General features: G+C 49.2%; 1 protein-coding gene across 3 annotated transcripts in view; it reads left to right on the forward strand.

Moving 5' to 3' along the window:
- KCTD16 (potassium channel tetramerization domain containing 16) overlaps positions 1 to 15,994 on the forward strand; it is an 87,702-nt gene that overhangs the window by 2,060 nt on the left and 69,648 nt on the right. For 2 of the 3 annotated variants that reach the window (XM_074883550.1, XM_074883551.1), the window contains exon 2: positions 6,596 to 7,733. In XM_074883550.1, coding sequence (XP_074739651.1) covers positions 6,902 to 7,733 — 832 coding nt within the window. In that variant the 5' untranslated portion in view covers positions 6,596 to 6,901. Of the gene's footprint in view, positions 1 to 5,908; positions 6,324 to 6,595; positions 7,734 to 15,994 lie in introns of those variants that run through there. The other variant, XM_074883549.1, reaches the window with a different exon arrangement.

Here is a 15,994-nt window from a genome sequence, read left to right on the forward strand (position 1 = left end):
CCGAAACTTCAGAGTGAAATGAATCCTGATGGCTGGTTTCTCGTTGTCGCTGAAGAGGGGCATGGTAATGAGGTTTAGAAATACGTGAAATAGCTGTGCAGGCATAAACAGTTGCAATCCCACGCTTGATGTAGCGTAACTTCTTATACGCATGCTGGAACCGAATGCTTGCCACTTGGGCACGCAGGCTTCTGCAAGGGCGAGTCCCTGTTTTGAAGTATGTATATGCTTTTCCTTTTTCTTTAAATTCATTTTGGCTCAGGACACGATTACAGTTATTTTGTTACAAACTCTCATGTATGTAATCTTCTTCTAGTGAGATTACTGTACTTAAATTATAGTCCTGTCACAAACCTCTCTTGCAAAACGTATCTTGTGGTGCAGCGTACACGGTATCTCCTGAGAACAGCCTCCCAGAAAATATGTATGTTTGTAGAACTGAATGAAATAACAGTGGGGGAATTGCAGCCACGGATAATACAGAGATCAGTAACTGCGGTATAAGGTGCTTCTTGCCAGTGTATACTTTAGGTAAATCAGTGTTTGAAGGCTGAGAAGACCCCAGTGCTCATTGAAGACCTGTAGAGTGTGCGGGCTACATCTGATGTTGGTGACTTAGTGCCACTTTGCTGGACTTTGTGACTTGGTTGCAGTTCACTAGACGGTAAAATGAGACCCAAATCCCAGGCAGTGGGCTGTGTAATTGTGATCTGCTGGTGAAATGCTCTTTGGCTGGAAATCTATTTGGATTTGCTTAGATTATTAGAATTTACTGACAGCTTAGGTTGAGCTTTCATTAATTAGTTCTCCCTGCACTAGGTGTCTCAACCCTGCTCTAGGGTATCGTCTGCTTCCCCTTGGAAACCTTGGAAAGGGCACCCCAAGAACAGCGCTGTGCCTTGGGGTGCAGCCTGGCAAGGCACCAAACGCTCCCTGGCAAACACCATCCTGTTCTGGAGGGCCCAGCTCCGGCTGTGCTGGGGTTATCTGGAGAGGGCGTCTGGCTTTGCAGGAGGCCTCAAAATGGCTCCAAGCTGGGAAGAGTAAAGGTGCTCATAAAATTAGTACGTGGATTACACAGTGCTGATACCATGATAATGCTACCGGGTGAGGACTGGGTGTTGTTTTAGCTGTAACATTAAAAAACAATAACGGGATAATTTGAACCAGACTGAGAAGGTATTATTCAAACAACTTTGGCAATGTTGGAGGAAGGGAGGATGGAGGGGAGGAAGGAGTCTGCTGAAGTGGGCTTTGCTGTGGCAGAACGTGTGAGAGAGAAGGGAGGTCACAGCAGGGTGACTGAAAACAACAGGTTTTGTTTGAGGTTAATCCTTGGATGCTGGTGTGAGCACACATGAGGTCTCTGTCTGCCTGTGCACTCTGAGTCCCCTGAGGTGTCAGAGACCCCCAGGACTGTTTCTATGTTGTTTGGACTTTGCTGAACAGTGTCCATGAAATTCTAAAGGATTTGTCAGCGTTGGATATATCAATTCTTGGTCAAAATGTATCTGACGTGCAGTGATTGTTATTCAAATCAGTGGAACACGATTCCCCCTTGCTGTCAGTTTTTGAAAACCTAGAACCTCGTGCGATGGATTTGCTTTGGGTTTGGTTTTTGACAGAAGGAGCACAGAGTTTTATTTGCAGAAGCTGTGCCCACACTCTGTATGTTACATGATAGAAAAAAAATGTTGTCGCATGTCTTCTGTTTTAATTGTTTGCCTTGCACCATGCCCGGGCTCACATGCTGAGCGGCTGCAAAAGCTTTTCTTCCCCTTTGCCTTTTTTTGATGAAAATACATTATGCACTTGAGTTATGAATAAAAGATCAAGGGCAAATCTGTCTAATGCTTTACTGTGCACTTGTTAATAAACCTACTTTATGGCACTCGCGCTCTTTTGCTAGCAGATCCTTTTCTTAGGGAGATTCTGCCATTTGGTGTTTCTTTATGCTTTTTCTTCAAAGTGAAAGATTTGTTAGGGCTTCTTATTCACATATACTGCTGGATTTCAGCAGATGAGATTTTCGCTGTATGTAATTCGTGCTGCTGGAGCAGTGGATAATGTGTTATTTTAGCTCAGTATCATGCTTTTTCTTGCCAGCTCGGTTCTTGGGAGCTCAGTTTCTAGAGCTACCTGAGTGATGTCAAGTCCGCTTCACCCTAGGAGTGATACACCCCTGATAGAAAAGTGGCTGGGTTAAAGGGCTGTAACTCTGCAAGAGTCTGGAATTTATTCCTACCAGGGCTCTGGTACCGCTCTTTGCTCTGGGTTGGAAGTCTTGTCCGGAGGCGCTGGGCTCTGCCAACGGCGCGGTGCTGCTTCTCAGAGCACCCTCCGTCCCGCTGCGCGCTCCGACAATAAACCACAACGGCCCAAGGGGTCTGCTGGGGCCAGGCGGTTCTGCCCTTTGCCGTGCCACCCTTCTCAGCAAGTGCTCTCTCCCTCTGGCTTGATGAGTTCTGCCCTGGCGAAATGTTGTGTTGGCTCAGTATTTAGCTGTGAGACTGCCGAGGAGCACTGAATGTTGCAGGATATGGGGCTGAAGGATCCTTAGGTGGCCCCTTGAAGTCGTTTCTGAACCAAAGCGTAAGCCTAGAACTGAAAGTACTATTTTTCTTTCTTCCTTTTTTTATTTTTAACTATTGTGTGTAAAAATCGCCCAGAGTGATGAGAGTTCCCATGTGGCTTTTTAGCTGAAATCTTCTGTCCAAAATCCCACTTAGATATTCTTTTCTTCCCAGAACTCCTCCTTCAATTTCTGCCACTTCTAATTGCTACTTCTCCGAGTGCCTTGAAGTTCTGCACCGTGTTGCTAAATGCTGATAAACAGCTTCGACATTTCTCATTACGTGTGGGCGACTTGGTTCGTATTTATAGCTTGTGTGTTCACACTGCGAGATGTGAGGTGATATGTTTGCACACCACTGCTACTACAGACCCAGCCGAGTACTACCCCTTCTTTCTAACATTTGTTGCTGCTTCTTTTAAGACACCTTTTTTTTAGCACCCGCAGAGTTTGATGAGGTCAGTTGTCCCATGATTTCCGGGAAGTATGAGTGCTAATTTAGCACTCTGCCGTAAGGAATGGCCTCAGAGCCGTGAATGACGCCACATCATTAGTGTACCGGGTTTAAGCACAGCTCTGCAGTGGCTTTTGGAACACTCACTTACAGCTCGGGCTGAATTTCCCCCTAGCAGTACTGAAGGTTATGGAGGCATCTGTTAAAAATGGAACATGCTTCATCCTCCTCCCTTTGACAGAAGCTGCTTTTCTTTTCCATCAGAACTGGAGCTGCTCTTCAGATGAGCTGCGCTGGTGCTGCCGCGCAGTAGGTGAGGACCTTAGTGGGGGCCTGACATATATTTTACATTTAGGTCACCAGTGTATTTGGCCCAGATTTTCAAGTTTCACTCCTCTCAGGCTGCATTTTGGTGGATCTGGCCGATGCCTCGTCTTTAGCTGGGAAGCATTTTGTGGTGCTTTTACTACTGAAGTAATTTCATCAGAGGAAATTATATTATGCTACAGTAAAGTGATTGGAACATCCTGTGTAAAGAAATAAAAGCAGGTGTTGAATTTCTTTCATTTATTATTTGAAAAGTGCAGATGCATTTCTAAAGGTGTTGTGATTAAAATTCTAAGGTTTTTATTCTTTTCAAAGGGCAATTCTGATTACAATTTTTCAAAATACTTAATGCTTAAATCTCTCTGTACTCACTAATCACATGCTATCCATGTCAGAATGCTGCACAGAAGCCTGTCAGGAATCACAGTTTTTCAGAAGACTCTTGTCACCACACCACTCGCTAAGTGCTGGCACGTCAGACTTACTGCGTTGTCTCGTCGGCCCCAGAACTTCCTCCCGGGTGATCTTTATCCACCGCCTCGGTGGCGGGGATCGTAATCCCACTGCCTGATCACACGCGGCTTCGGGGCTTCTCTGGGCAAGAGCAGTTTTTACTGGGGAGGGTGAATTGATTCTTCAAGCGCAGCCACTATGGCATCGCTGGCTTTATGAAAAGTGATTTAAACGTTATTACAGCATATTAACTAACATTAATAACTAAAATATTTGAGAAAGCTGATGCAATACTGCTTGCTTTGAGCAGGGGCAGCACTAATGAGTGTAAATCCCGAAGGAAGCTGTCATTGACGGGACTGGGCACGCGGGTGTCAAGGCCCGTACGCGCCGACACTGCCAGACTCTTAGAATGAAGTCATGAAGGCGTTGACGTTCCCCTGCTCTCGCATCCCACCTCTCAGTCCTGCTCGGGAGGGCTGCGGAGCACTGGAGGAGTGCTTCGTCAGGGGAGGATGCACAGTACTTCATCTTTTCTCTTTCTGGGATCTAATGAGCATTTTCCGTAGCGGTACCGGATTCTGCTGATTTGAAAATTAGAAATCAGATCCGGCAGTAAGAGGCAGAAGCTTGGCTCAGGAGCCCAGCAGTTGCTTCAGCATTAATGAATTGATTAAGGTGAAAAGCGAGGGTTTGATTAACTACTCTCAGATTTGAATTTGAAAAGTCTGTAACTACACAAATCAGTGATTTTCTGACTTAGCCTTGAAAATTGTACTTTTTACATTAGCACGTTGTGTTAATTTTTTTAATTACAGCCGTGTTTTCAGGACAATCTGGCTGAAGTATCTGCAAGTTAAGTGCAGTCAGCAAAAACGATCTGTGCGTGGTGACTTCACACAAAGATTTCACTCTAAAGCTTCCCCTCCAGGTTTTGGTTGCTGTTGGAGTAAAAGGCTTTATTTGACCATACTTTTATCATTCTGCGTAGCCCGGTTTTGCCCGGCGCTGATGTCTCGGCACGACGCTGGGCTTCCCCATTCCCGCCGCGTGCCCAGGTGTGAAATCGCTGCCGGGTGCGTATCGTGGGCGCGATCCGGGGAGTTACCGACGCAGCTTCGCGACTTAATTGTTTTTGTGCCGCGTTTATCTACCCCGGGGCACGGGCTTAACGTCCCGCGGGGGTGGGGGGGCGGGGCTCTCCGCTTTGCCCCCCCCGGAGCCCGCACCGGGCCGCACCGCGACCCCCCCCCACCCCCGGTTTCCCCTGGAGCCTCCGGCTTCTCCTCGACGACCCCCCCCCCGCCCCGAGCAGCCGGGACGATCATGCGCGATCGCGGACACGAGGTGGCGGTGCCGGCACGGCCGCGGGGAGCGCGGGGCGGGCGCGGAGCCACGGCCGCTGCTCCCCGCTTCCCCCCCCCGCCCCCCCGTTAAAGCCCCGACTAATAAAGTCGGTGCGGAGCCACGGCCGAGCCTCCTTCGGGGTCCCACCTCCTCCCTCCCGCGCCCCGCATCACCTCCCTGCCGGCTCCCGCCCTTCCTGGGTCGCTGCCGGGGAGATGAGGAGCGCCAGCAGCGTGATACAATCCCGGTCCCGCCTGCAAGCCACGGGCGGGCGAACCGGGAGCCCCCCACCGCCGGGCGCTCCCGCCCTGCCCGCCCGCCTCGCCGGCTGAACGCCCCGGAGCCGGGAAAGGCACGTTTCGGCGGCGGGGGGGCGGGCGGGGACGGGGCGCTGCCGGCTGGAGGGGGACGGAGAGGAACGGAGCGGGAGGAACTTTCTCGGAAGAGGGGGGGAGCGGGGCGGCGGCGGCGGCCCCGGCGGGTCCCCGGGGCGGGCGCTGTCCGCGGTGCTGCCGCTGTCCGCGGTGCTGCCCGCGGTGCCGCCCGCCGTCCCGGCCCGACTCCTTTAAGATGATGCAATCGGCATCTCCGGCCCCGCGCCGCTGAGCAGAACCGCGCAACGCGGCGCAAGAGGCGCGGGAGCGGCCCCACGGCCCGGCCCGGCGCAAACGGGGCGGAGCGGAGCGGCAACGGGGCGGCCCCGGCGACGGCCCCGGCGGGGGGACATGGGTGTGCCGCCGGCCGCGCTGCGCGGGGGGCTGCCGCCACGGGAGCCGCCGGAGCCCGCCCGCCCTTAGCGCAGGCTGCGGGGTTTCTGCAAGTCATCTGAGCCCGCCGAAACGCGCCCCCCGCGCCCCCCCTGCCCCGCTCGCCCGGAGCCCCGGCGCGTTTAGTCGGGGCGTTTTGGTGCGGTTTGGTTGGGATTTTTCTTTTCCCCAATCATACTGTACGTGTCGGTTTCTCTCGTCACCTGCCATGGTTAACTTTCCTGTGACTCGATTTAACTCTTGAGATCTACGCGGATGTTGCTCAGAGCACTTTTCTTGCCTTTGCTGCCCTTTGCTGGGATCGGATTTCGTGCTAACTGGACTCTCTGTGCCTGTGTGTGTGTTCTGAGTGTCTTGAAATTTTGCTTTCCTTTACAAGAGCTGTGCATTAATTGTAACCAAGGTAAGACTTGCTGTTCTTGTTCCCTCATGTGCATGTCTAAATTAGATGTTTCTTTAAAGATGAAGTACGTATTTTCTTTTAGACGGCAGAGTCGTATGTAGTCCTTCCATTGATTAGTACTCGTGAAAAAGAAGCGTAGAACTCACAAAAAAATAGACCTATGTAGCAGGAGATCTAGCTCGGCTTTCTAAACTGTTATGCTTTTCTCTGTCGCAGCTTCTGTGATGCTTAAAGGAATAATTTGTGTCTTATTTTGTTTTCCCTTTCGACAGACCTGTGAAGGACCATAGGCTTGGCTTGACCTTGATTTTGATGGCTTTGTTGGAAGATCTAACGATGTGATTGCATTTCACGAAGTGATTGCTCTCCAGCTTCTATGGCTTAGGGTATAAGCCACTTCTGCCACACTGTCACTCATGGACAATTCAGATTTTTTTTAAACAAACCTTTTGGCTATTTTTCTTTTCTCACTTCCCTTCTCCCCCCTGTTCCTCCTTGATGTTGGGAGCCTTATTCTACACTTTGATGTGATTGAGAGTCCTGCTGCTTCCTGCTGCTGATTTCTGTTTTAAAGTACAATGGCTCTAAGTGGCAACTGCAGGACTTACCTTCCTTCTCGAGAGCAGGGGACTGGGCTGCACTCCTTCCCAGAGGTAGTGGAGCTAAACGTGGGCGGCCAGGTTTACTTCACTCGCCACTCCACCTTGGTTGGCACCCCTCACTCCCTGCTATGGAAAATGTTCACCCCAAAGAGAGACACAGCCAACGATCTGGCCAAGGACTCCAAGGGAAGATTCTTCATCGACAGAGATGGTTTCCTTTTCCGCTATATTCTGGACTATCTCAGGGACAAGCAAGTGGTTCTGCCTGACCACTTCCCAGAGAAGGGAAGGCTCAAGAGGGAGGCTGAGTACTTCCAGCTCCCGGACTTGGTCAAACTCCTGACTCCCGACGACAACAAGCAAAGCCCCGATGATTATTGCCACAGTGACTATGAAGAGGTCTCCCAAGGCAGCGACACGAGAATATGCCCACCCTCATCGCTCTTACCGCCTGATCGGAAGTGGGGATTCATTACCATCGGGTACCGGGGGTCGTGCACTATTGGCAGGGAGAGCCAAGCAGATGCCAAATTCAGGAGGGTCCCGAGGATTTTGGTTTGTGGAAGGATTGCTCTGGTCAAAGAGGTCTTTGGAGAAAGTTTGAATGAAAGCAGAGACCCAGACAGGGCTCCAGAAAGGTACACTTCCAGGTTTTATCTCAAGTTCAAGCACCTGGAGAGGGCTTTCGACATGTTGTCCGAGTGTGGATTCCACATGGTGGCCTGTAACTCCTCGGTGACGGCTTCCTTTGTCAACCAGTACACAGACGACAAGGTCTGGTCCAGCTACACCGAATATGTCTTCTACCGTAAGTACAAGGCATTTCTGAGGGAAATGTAACTGCCTGTTTAAGCTGCTCTCTTCCGTTGGCTGTGCAACTCTCGAAGCACAGAGAGCGCCAGTTTCCTTGTGTCTGCCGTGGACCCAGGCTTTATTTAGATCTGGGGGGGGATTACGCTTGGGTTTAAGCTTTGGAAATGTGAAGGAAGGCTGAACTGAGTGGCTTGGTCTTGGCTAGGTGGCAGCACAGACTGCCGAAAGCACCCATCCCCGCGGCACCCATCCCCACGGCACCCATCCCCAGGGCTGAAGGGTGCTGCTGCCCTGGCTGTGCGGATCAGCCAGCTGAGGGCCTTGCACACGTCCCGGCTGCGCGTGGGGTGAGACACAAGCCTCGCAAACACACTGCAGATTTAATTACAGAAAATCTTCAAATGGGATTCAGTTTACAAAGGTAATAGCTGCTTGATAACGGTCGAGCAGAGTCAGCCGAGCCATCTGTCAGCAAACCTGACACCCTGACACATAGGGAAGGGAAAATACAATCCCCTCCCCTGGCTGCTTTTCAACAGGGGCCTTCTCGGCGCCAGCTGATGCTCAGCAGCGAGGGCTCAGAGCAGGGCAAGTTGCTGTGCCTTGTTATGCAACGTGCCTATGAAAACCCAACTACCCTCGTCCTGAGAAGTAGCTGCCCCGCTCACTGCAGTCACGCCAGCTCCCGCACTGCTGGGGGGAATTTAGCTGCGAGCTCGAGCAGGCTCATTAACTTCCCAGGTCGATATCCAGGTAGAGGCGCCGTTACCAATGGTAACACCAGGGTAATTTTGATTCTGTAATTTTGTATCAGATGAGCATTCCACAACTGCTGTACTTAAATATTTGAGAGGTTCACGAGGCTGTTTTCCTCCATTTTCATTTCAAGAGGGTGAAGGATGGAACATTTCCTCAGTAAAGCCCATTTGGAGAAGAGCAGGCTTTAGCCAGCGGCTGCTGCGGGCACTGGGGGCGAGGGAAGGCTGATGCTTTGTGGTGGACTGGCTGCACTGCACTGAGTGGGCTCAGTCTCAGAATTAGAGGGCTCAGTCTCAGAGTTAGTGGGCTCAGAATCAGCGGGCTCAGTCTCAGAATTAGAGGGCTCAGTCTCAGAGTTAGTGGGCTCAGTCTCAGAATCAGCGGGCTCAGTCTCAGAATTAGAGGGCTCAGTCTCAGAGTTAGTGGGCTCAGTCTCAGAATTAGCAGGCTCAGTCTCAGAGTTAGCAGGCTCGCTCTCAGCAGAGTTAGCGGGCTCAGTAGTGTGGAGAGCTGACAAAAGTTGTAGATGGAAGATATATCAGGAAGTGAATAGTTTGTGTGTAATACCGGCTTCAGCGCCATCTACTCTCGTGTCTGGGCTCAACAGGCAGCCCTGATCTGCTTATGTAATGATGCTTAAGTTAGCACCCTGAAAAGCCATCTGTATTTTTGACATGCATAGATTTACTTAAAATTAGTTTTCTAGCTGGATTTCTTAGCAAAATGCTTCTAAGGTCATGCATCCGCTTATATTCCGACAGGGATGGATGATTTCTATTATTGGGCTTCTGTTTGCAATCCTAGTGTCTTGTACAAGTTATAGGAGGAGATTTAGTGTAGTAAAGGAATGGATTAGAATAAATGGTGTTTGCACTTATATTTAAAATCAGAAAAAAAATATGTGTGCCTTATAGGCATAATGGTTTGCTAATTGAAGAGAGGATGAACGTAGGTTTTGCATGAATTAGCAAACACAGACTCCTGATTTTCATATTATTCAAATTTTTCCCTTCAAGGATCGCTCATTGCTTCCACATCACTACAGCCGGGTTAGGTACTGAGATGAGAGGTACCTCAGAAATTTTGGAGAGTGAATGTCTATAGGAGGTGTCACAAAATCTTCTCTCACCAGTGCAGGGAAAGCCCAATCCAATTAAAGTTCCTGGGAAGACTCTTAGCCAGTTGAACAGGCTTTGCATTTGGCTCATCGCAGTTTTGTGGGGTTTTGACACTGATACAGTTTCAGAGATGGACTCTTCAAAGGGTCCTTCCCTAGGTTAAAGCTAAAGCGATGACAACCGTGGTGCCAAATCCCTCTCTCTTATCTCAATCTGAATGGTGGTGTTGTGCTCTGCGCCCACCGCTGCTTGCTGCGAGAGAGCTGGTGGAGGGCTGCTGGGGCTACTGGGGCTGCTGGGGCAGCTGGCGCTGCTGGGGCTACTGGGGCTGCTTGGGCCCGGCTGCAGCTGGCCGGCCCAGGAGCAGCCACGCTACCTGCAGGATTCACCTGGGGCAAAAGAAGCCCCTTTCCAAATTTCCCAAAATCGTTTAATCTGAAATTTAGGACCAATAAAATTGACATCTGGCTTTCTAGTGGAACATTACAACTTCTCTGCAGCTGCTTAGCCATAATTATTTAATTAGAAGCTGCCAACTGTGTCTACATAAGCATTAATTCATCAAGCTGTTGCGATCAGGTTAATGGGCCTAAACATGGGAGGTGTCTAATCCAAGTGGTTGGGCAGACGCAAGGGTGGGCTTTGCAGAGCTGCCTCCTACCCCCGGCAAGCTGGAGAGATTCCAGAGCTGGGAGAGGATCAGTATTTCCAAAGGATAGAGGGAGGAATATTTTTTTGATACACCACAGACATTGTATGCTCCAAACACTACTCAGAAGGTACATGGCTGTGGCTGGCACAAAGATAAAGAACATTCTTCACGTGCAAATCCTTTTGAAAGTAGCTCAGATGGACCGAAGGGGGTGTAAACTGTGCAGCTACTCACATGGGTACGGTGTGTGCTGTTAACAGAATTGCACGATTAATATTGCATGACGTTTTCTCCCCTTGTTCAAATTGAGGTGCTATTAAGGCTAATGGGAGATTCATGTTCTCCGTGGAGGAGGTTCTCCTGAAATGCAGGGCATGCAGAAAGCTCCAGTACAGCAAACCTGCAGCTGCTTTGCTGAGTGGGTGGCACGATGGGCTGCAACGCCGGCGCTGGGGATGACGGCGCAGCTGGGCTCCGCTCCAGTGTCAAACAGGCCGATGCAGAGGAGGGCTGGGAGATGGGCTGCACTGGTACATTAGAGCTGCAATTAAACAGTTCTTTGAAACGCAGCTCCTGCACGGTGGGGAGGCAGCAGTCGCAGCCTGGCCCCTGCTCACAGGTGGAGTATGAGTTGAGGAAAGGAGATGGAGATTCTGCTCGTGCATTTTCTTTCCCTCCAGTTTCTCTTATGTCAAAGACATCTACTTAAATTTTATACTGGCTGAGGAGGGATTTCTAGCTTGAACCATTCTGTTGTGTCCCCCCCCACTGTTTTGATGATCTTGAAGTAAAACCTCCTCTCCAAACACTCTCGTTTTTGAAGAGGGTGATAGCCTGTGCTTGGATCTTCATTTTTAAATGTTTTCAACCTTTACGACGGGATGAATCAAAATGTGCACTTGAACATCTGGTAAATGTTGTGCTGGGGGTGAGGGGTGTTACAGCATATGGGCTGGCTCAGTCTTTTGTAGCCTGGCCCCATTCCTGGCTCCGCAGCGGCAGCAGCCCTCTCTTTTCACCACCTCCCATAACCTACAAACCAGCTCTTGCTGCCTCGTTCCAATCTTGTGGCATTGCCAGGACTGTGGGTGACAGCCCTGCACGTGGATGTTGTGAGTGCCAGAAGAGCAAAAGAACAGGTTGGGAACAGAGAAGGCTTTAGCTTCAGACAGCAGCCAAGCGCCACGGCAGGCTGTAGGCACGTGTCTGCCGAGCAGCTGGGACCTGAGCGACGTGGCAGCGGGACGGGACAGGACGGGACAGGATGGGGACAAATGACATGGCAGCCCTTGGCTGCATCTTGCCGTTGCCCCCAAAACCCCGATGCCACGTCCCTTCTGCCTCTGCTTGTCAGCGGCTGGGACTGCACCGGGCTCTCAGAAGAGTTCACTGTGCAGGGGGGAGATCTCGACTGCAATATATCACGTCGAACCCCTCGTGCTTCCTCTCATGGCTCCCCGCATAGCTGTGGCAGCATCGACAGGAGCGCGGTTGGCACCCCCACCAGCAGGTTGCCCTCTGCTTAGCTGGAGCAATAGAGCGGGGGGAGAGGAGAGCTGCCAGGAGAAAAGGAGCAAATATAGAAGTACAGATGGAGGTGAAGGAGAGAAAATTCACACACAATCTGGAGAGATAGAACTAGGGAAAGATGGGGGTACTAACAACTCCACCAAGAGAATTTGTTAGATATGTCAAGCCTTCAGTTTAACCCAAATGTTTTCCCGCAACAAGCAGGTGGAGAGGGGTTGACAAATGCTCCTTCAAGTTCAGTAGCAGAAAAGAATATGGGGGCTTAGACAGACAACTGTCGCTGCCCTTCCTAAGGCCGTGTTTCAAAGTTTGAGCAAGTGTGAGAAAATCGGGACAATCAGTTGCGCCGGCCACTTCACATCTGCACACAGGGAGCAGCTCAAGCACTTGCAGGTGTTCAGAGGAAACTGCGAGACCTTCCTGGCACTGTAGCTCTGAAAGCCAAAAATTAGTTGACAAGGCTCTTGCTCCTGAAGGACCCGTGCTGCCTCTGCTCGCTCATGGGACAGTTGTAAACTTTGGCTTTCTCACCTTACTCTTTCAAGAAGATGCTGGCTGGGTGGGCTTTTGCTCGCTGGTGGGAGGCTGATGTGCAGAGAGGGTTGTGGAGCAGGCTTCAGATTATCCTGGGCTAAACAGTTGAATCGTCTGGGGTGGGGCTGTGCAGGAGGGAAGAGAAATGCCAAGTGGTACCCCCTGCGACTGCACTCTGGTGGCCTTTCATTGGAGATATGTCTCTGAGATAATCCTGGTGGCCTTGATACAAGATGATCCACTTGGGATTAATGCAGCCACCTGCGGCCCGTCTCTGTATGTGGGAACGGAGCTCAGAAGTCCCGTACTGCTCTACCTACTGCTGACTCATAAACGAATTGTGTGGTAGAAATGTGACGAACAAAACCACCTGTGTCACACCTACAGCTGTGTTGCCAAATGGGTTACATGTGGAAGAGGAGTGTCACCTATTTTCCCCTCTCTTTAAACTGATACTGTCATATGTTCTAGTAGCTGGTTCTGTCTGGTTTTAAATCAGGGAAGATCAAAATGACCCTAAAGATAACAACGTCTAGTCCAATGAATAATGCAAGCTCCTTTTCCTATTGACAGGAGATGGGTTTGTTTCCAGGTAATTATTGTCATCATCAGTGAATCTGGTCCATCCTGCCAAACAAAACTCTCATGAGGATGATGGTCTGCAGGTGGTGGGGCTGTCATCAGCCAAGTCTGTTAGCATATTCGTGTCAGAAGGACCTTGCTCCGAGCTTTTTGGTCAGACTTGAGTGACAGTTGGTTTTTTTCCCAGTTTGTCCTGGCAGACTGGAAAGCCTGCAGAGTTTTTGATTAGACTTATTCCACAGATGAAAAATGTTATTATTTATTGGAAACCACTAGTGTCCAATCTGATTGTTAGATTAGTGTAAGAATCTCCAGCTCAATGGAGAACTAAAGCGGAACTTGATAAAAAAGTTGGCTGGGAATAGGACTTGGAGTTCATTCTAACAATAGTGGTGATCAGGAATGGCAAGGACGGCTTTTGGGCCTTTGTCTCCTTTGTCTCCACCCAGGTTTGTGGCACGGCTGGTTATTTCATAGCCCTTTGGATACGTTCTTTGTCGGCTTGAACGGTTGAGGTAGATGTTTATAGCATGATTGTACAGATCTGTGACCTTGCTGCTCCACAATACCACTTGGCGATGCACATGCTCCCTCTGTCCCCTGCGCAGCAGCCAGACAGGCTTCCTCCAAAGCAAAATCCTTTCCCCTCCGTCCCGTGTCCATGGAGGACACCCGGGGAGGTGTGGAAACGGGGAGTGCCCCGTCTGCTGCCCGGGCCAGCAGAATCCTGGGGGAAGTGGCCCAGTGTCCTGCGGCTGCTCTCTGCGGAGCAGCGTGGAATGGCTCCCCCCAGCCGGTTTCCTGCAGCTTTATCCAGCCTGGTGAGGTCTGGCCTTTTTTAAAATTTGCTGAAATGTAGCTGTGGTTCTTATGAAAACAAAACCCGAAAGACGAAAGGAGTGTAAATAAGAAAACATACAACAGATATTTGCCATTTGATGAATATCAGCAACATATTGTACACACAGACAAACACTTCCTTTGCAGCAGGTTGGGTTTTTTTCTTTCTAGCCATCCCGGATTTGTTTAAATTTGTAACCACAACATTTTCTCAGTTTCTTCTCCGTTTTTTTCGGCTTTTCAAGTTCAAGGCTAACATACAGTAAATATGGAGACAAAAAATCTAAATTACATCTTTGCAAAGAGCAAGAGTAACCTTTTATGAAACGTGCTCAAAACCGTAGTTTTTGTAAAGGAAGAAAATAGACTGAAGTGAATTAGACTTTGTGGAATTGCTTAAATTGTCAGTAAAACGTAATGGTGACTGAATTGGCCAGTCCAGAAGATCCTGCTTGAGTGATTTCCCCCTGCTGCTTTCAGAAGACGTGCTCAAGTTAATACTGGAATACAGTAAAACATTGCTGCCATTATAATGCTGCCTAACGTTAACCCAAGTGCTCAAGGAACGTTGGAGCTCGAGCTTCAGATCTGATGATGTGAGGGCGCCTGTTATTTTGGTTTGAACACCTGCAATACCTTTTAAGTCCATGAAGATTCAGGTCTGAATACGAATATGTGATATAAACGCTTAGTGCAAAAGGGAACGTCTCGCTTCACTGGCCCCGTGTCAGAGGCTGGTGTTTGTTTCTGTGCTCATGGCCCTTAAAAGGGCCTTCCCAAGAGCTTTGTACTTTTCTTTTGGAGCCAGTGTTCCGTGGTTTTAGATAAAATAGAGAATGAACAGGAGTATACTGGGCATCAGAGTACTGGGCAGGCCATTTTCCTTAGTTTCCCCAAATTAGCTTGTAGTCTTAGTTTTCTAATAAGGTTTAAAAGAAGGCAAGAAGTCTAGAATTGTGTGTGAACACTTCTTACATTTCAATAGCTGGGTATAAGCTTTGTTGAAATACCCATAAATATAAACTGTTCAATTAGAGCGTGATCCTGTCGACCACTTTGTATTGACTATCAGTCATGTGAAATGCCTTTCCATCCCTAAGCGGAGTGTTGGTGTGAGCTCTAATAACCGGCTGGACTTAGGGAGCTGGTTCATAAATCACCGGCGCCAAAAATTTTCCAGTGCTGCTTCTGAATCTACTAACAAAGTGATTAGCACTTTATAGGAGCTCATTGATTAGCTGCTAAGGCAGCTAAAAAATTCCTCTACTGAAAATATAGTGAAGAAAACCTTGGCCATCCTGTTTTGCAATCCATCTGAAAACTTCGAAAACAAACTCCTTTAAGTCTGCACGTGAAAATCTCTATAGCTGTGCTCCAGACACGGGGCTCTGGAGTTTGTTGGAAAAAGACTAAAACATCCCCAAACCTTTTATTTCAAATGGGAAAATGGACCCAGGTTTTGGTGTGCGCCTCTGGAGGAACAGCCTGACGTTGGAGCGAGCAGCAGCCCAAGGGACGCTCTCATCCTCGCTCTGAGCTCGCCTCCCCGTGGGAATGGGGACCCTGTGCTGCGGGCTGGGCATTAGTCTTTGGCCAGGGCCTGAAAGACAAATTTAAAGGAGAAATTCTCTGTCTGAATATTATGGAGGAGACTTATTTCAAGACTTCAGATTGAATTTCCATCAAACTGGATCAGAGTATATTTTTACACCAGAATTAAATCAGGCTGAAATAGAACCCAATGGAACATGCTGATTTGGACTGAATTTTGCACTTTAAATATTCTCAAAGCCAAAAACTCAGAGCAAAGCTTGAGTGAGCAAAAAGAGAGCTTGAAAAAAATGTTTATTTGGGCTCCTACAAAGGGAATTTTAATGAATTTCTTTCAGCTCAGGATTTTCACTGGTAGTGTGGGAAAGTCCGATCTTTGTTCCACAAAGGACCAGAAGGATTGCAGAGGCTAATCCCGAGACTGGGAAGCGAAGATGGCTTTTTGCAAATTTACTATTTGCATGCTCATATGAAAATGTGATTATTGATCATCAGTTAAACTAACTATAACGCCTGTGTCAATAACGGATGCCTTCCTATAATATTCGAACAGAATTTTCTCTTGCTGTGTCGTTGCCTTCGGGTGCTGTCACATGGCAGATGAGCGTAGGCTGGGCAGCAGAGCAACAGACTGGGGCTTCACTGAAGATCTAAACCCCCCTTGCTTATAACATGCAAAAATCAATAAGG

This window comes from Strix uralensis, chromosome 14 (genome assembly GCF_047716275.1).
Source record: "Strix uralensis isolate ZFMK-TIS-50842 chromosome 14, bStrUra1, whole genome shotgun sequence".
NCBI lineage: Eukaryota > Metazoa > Chordata > Aves > Strigiformes > Strigidae > Strix > Strix uralensis.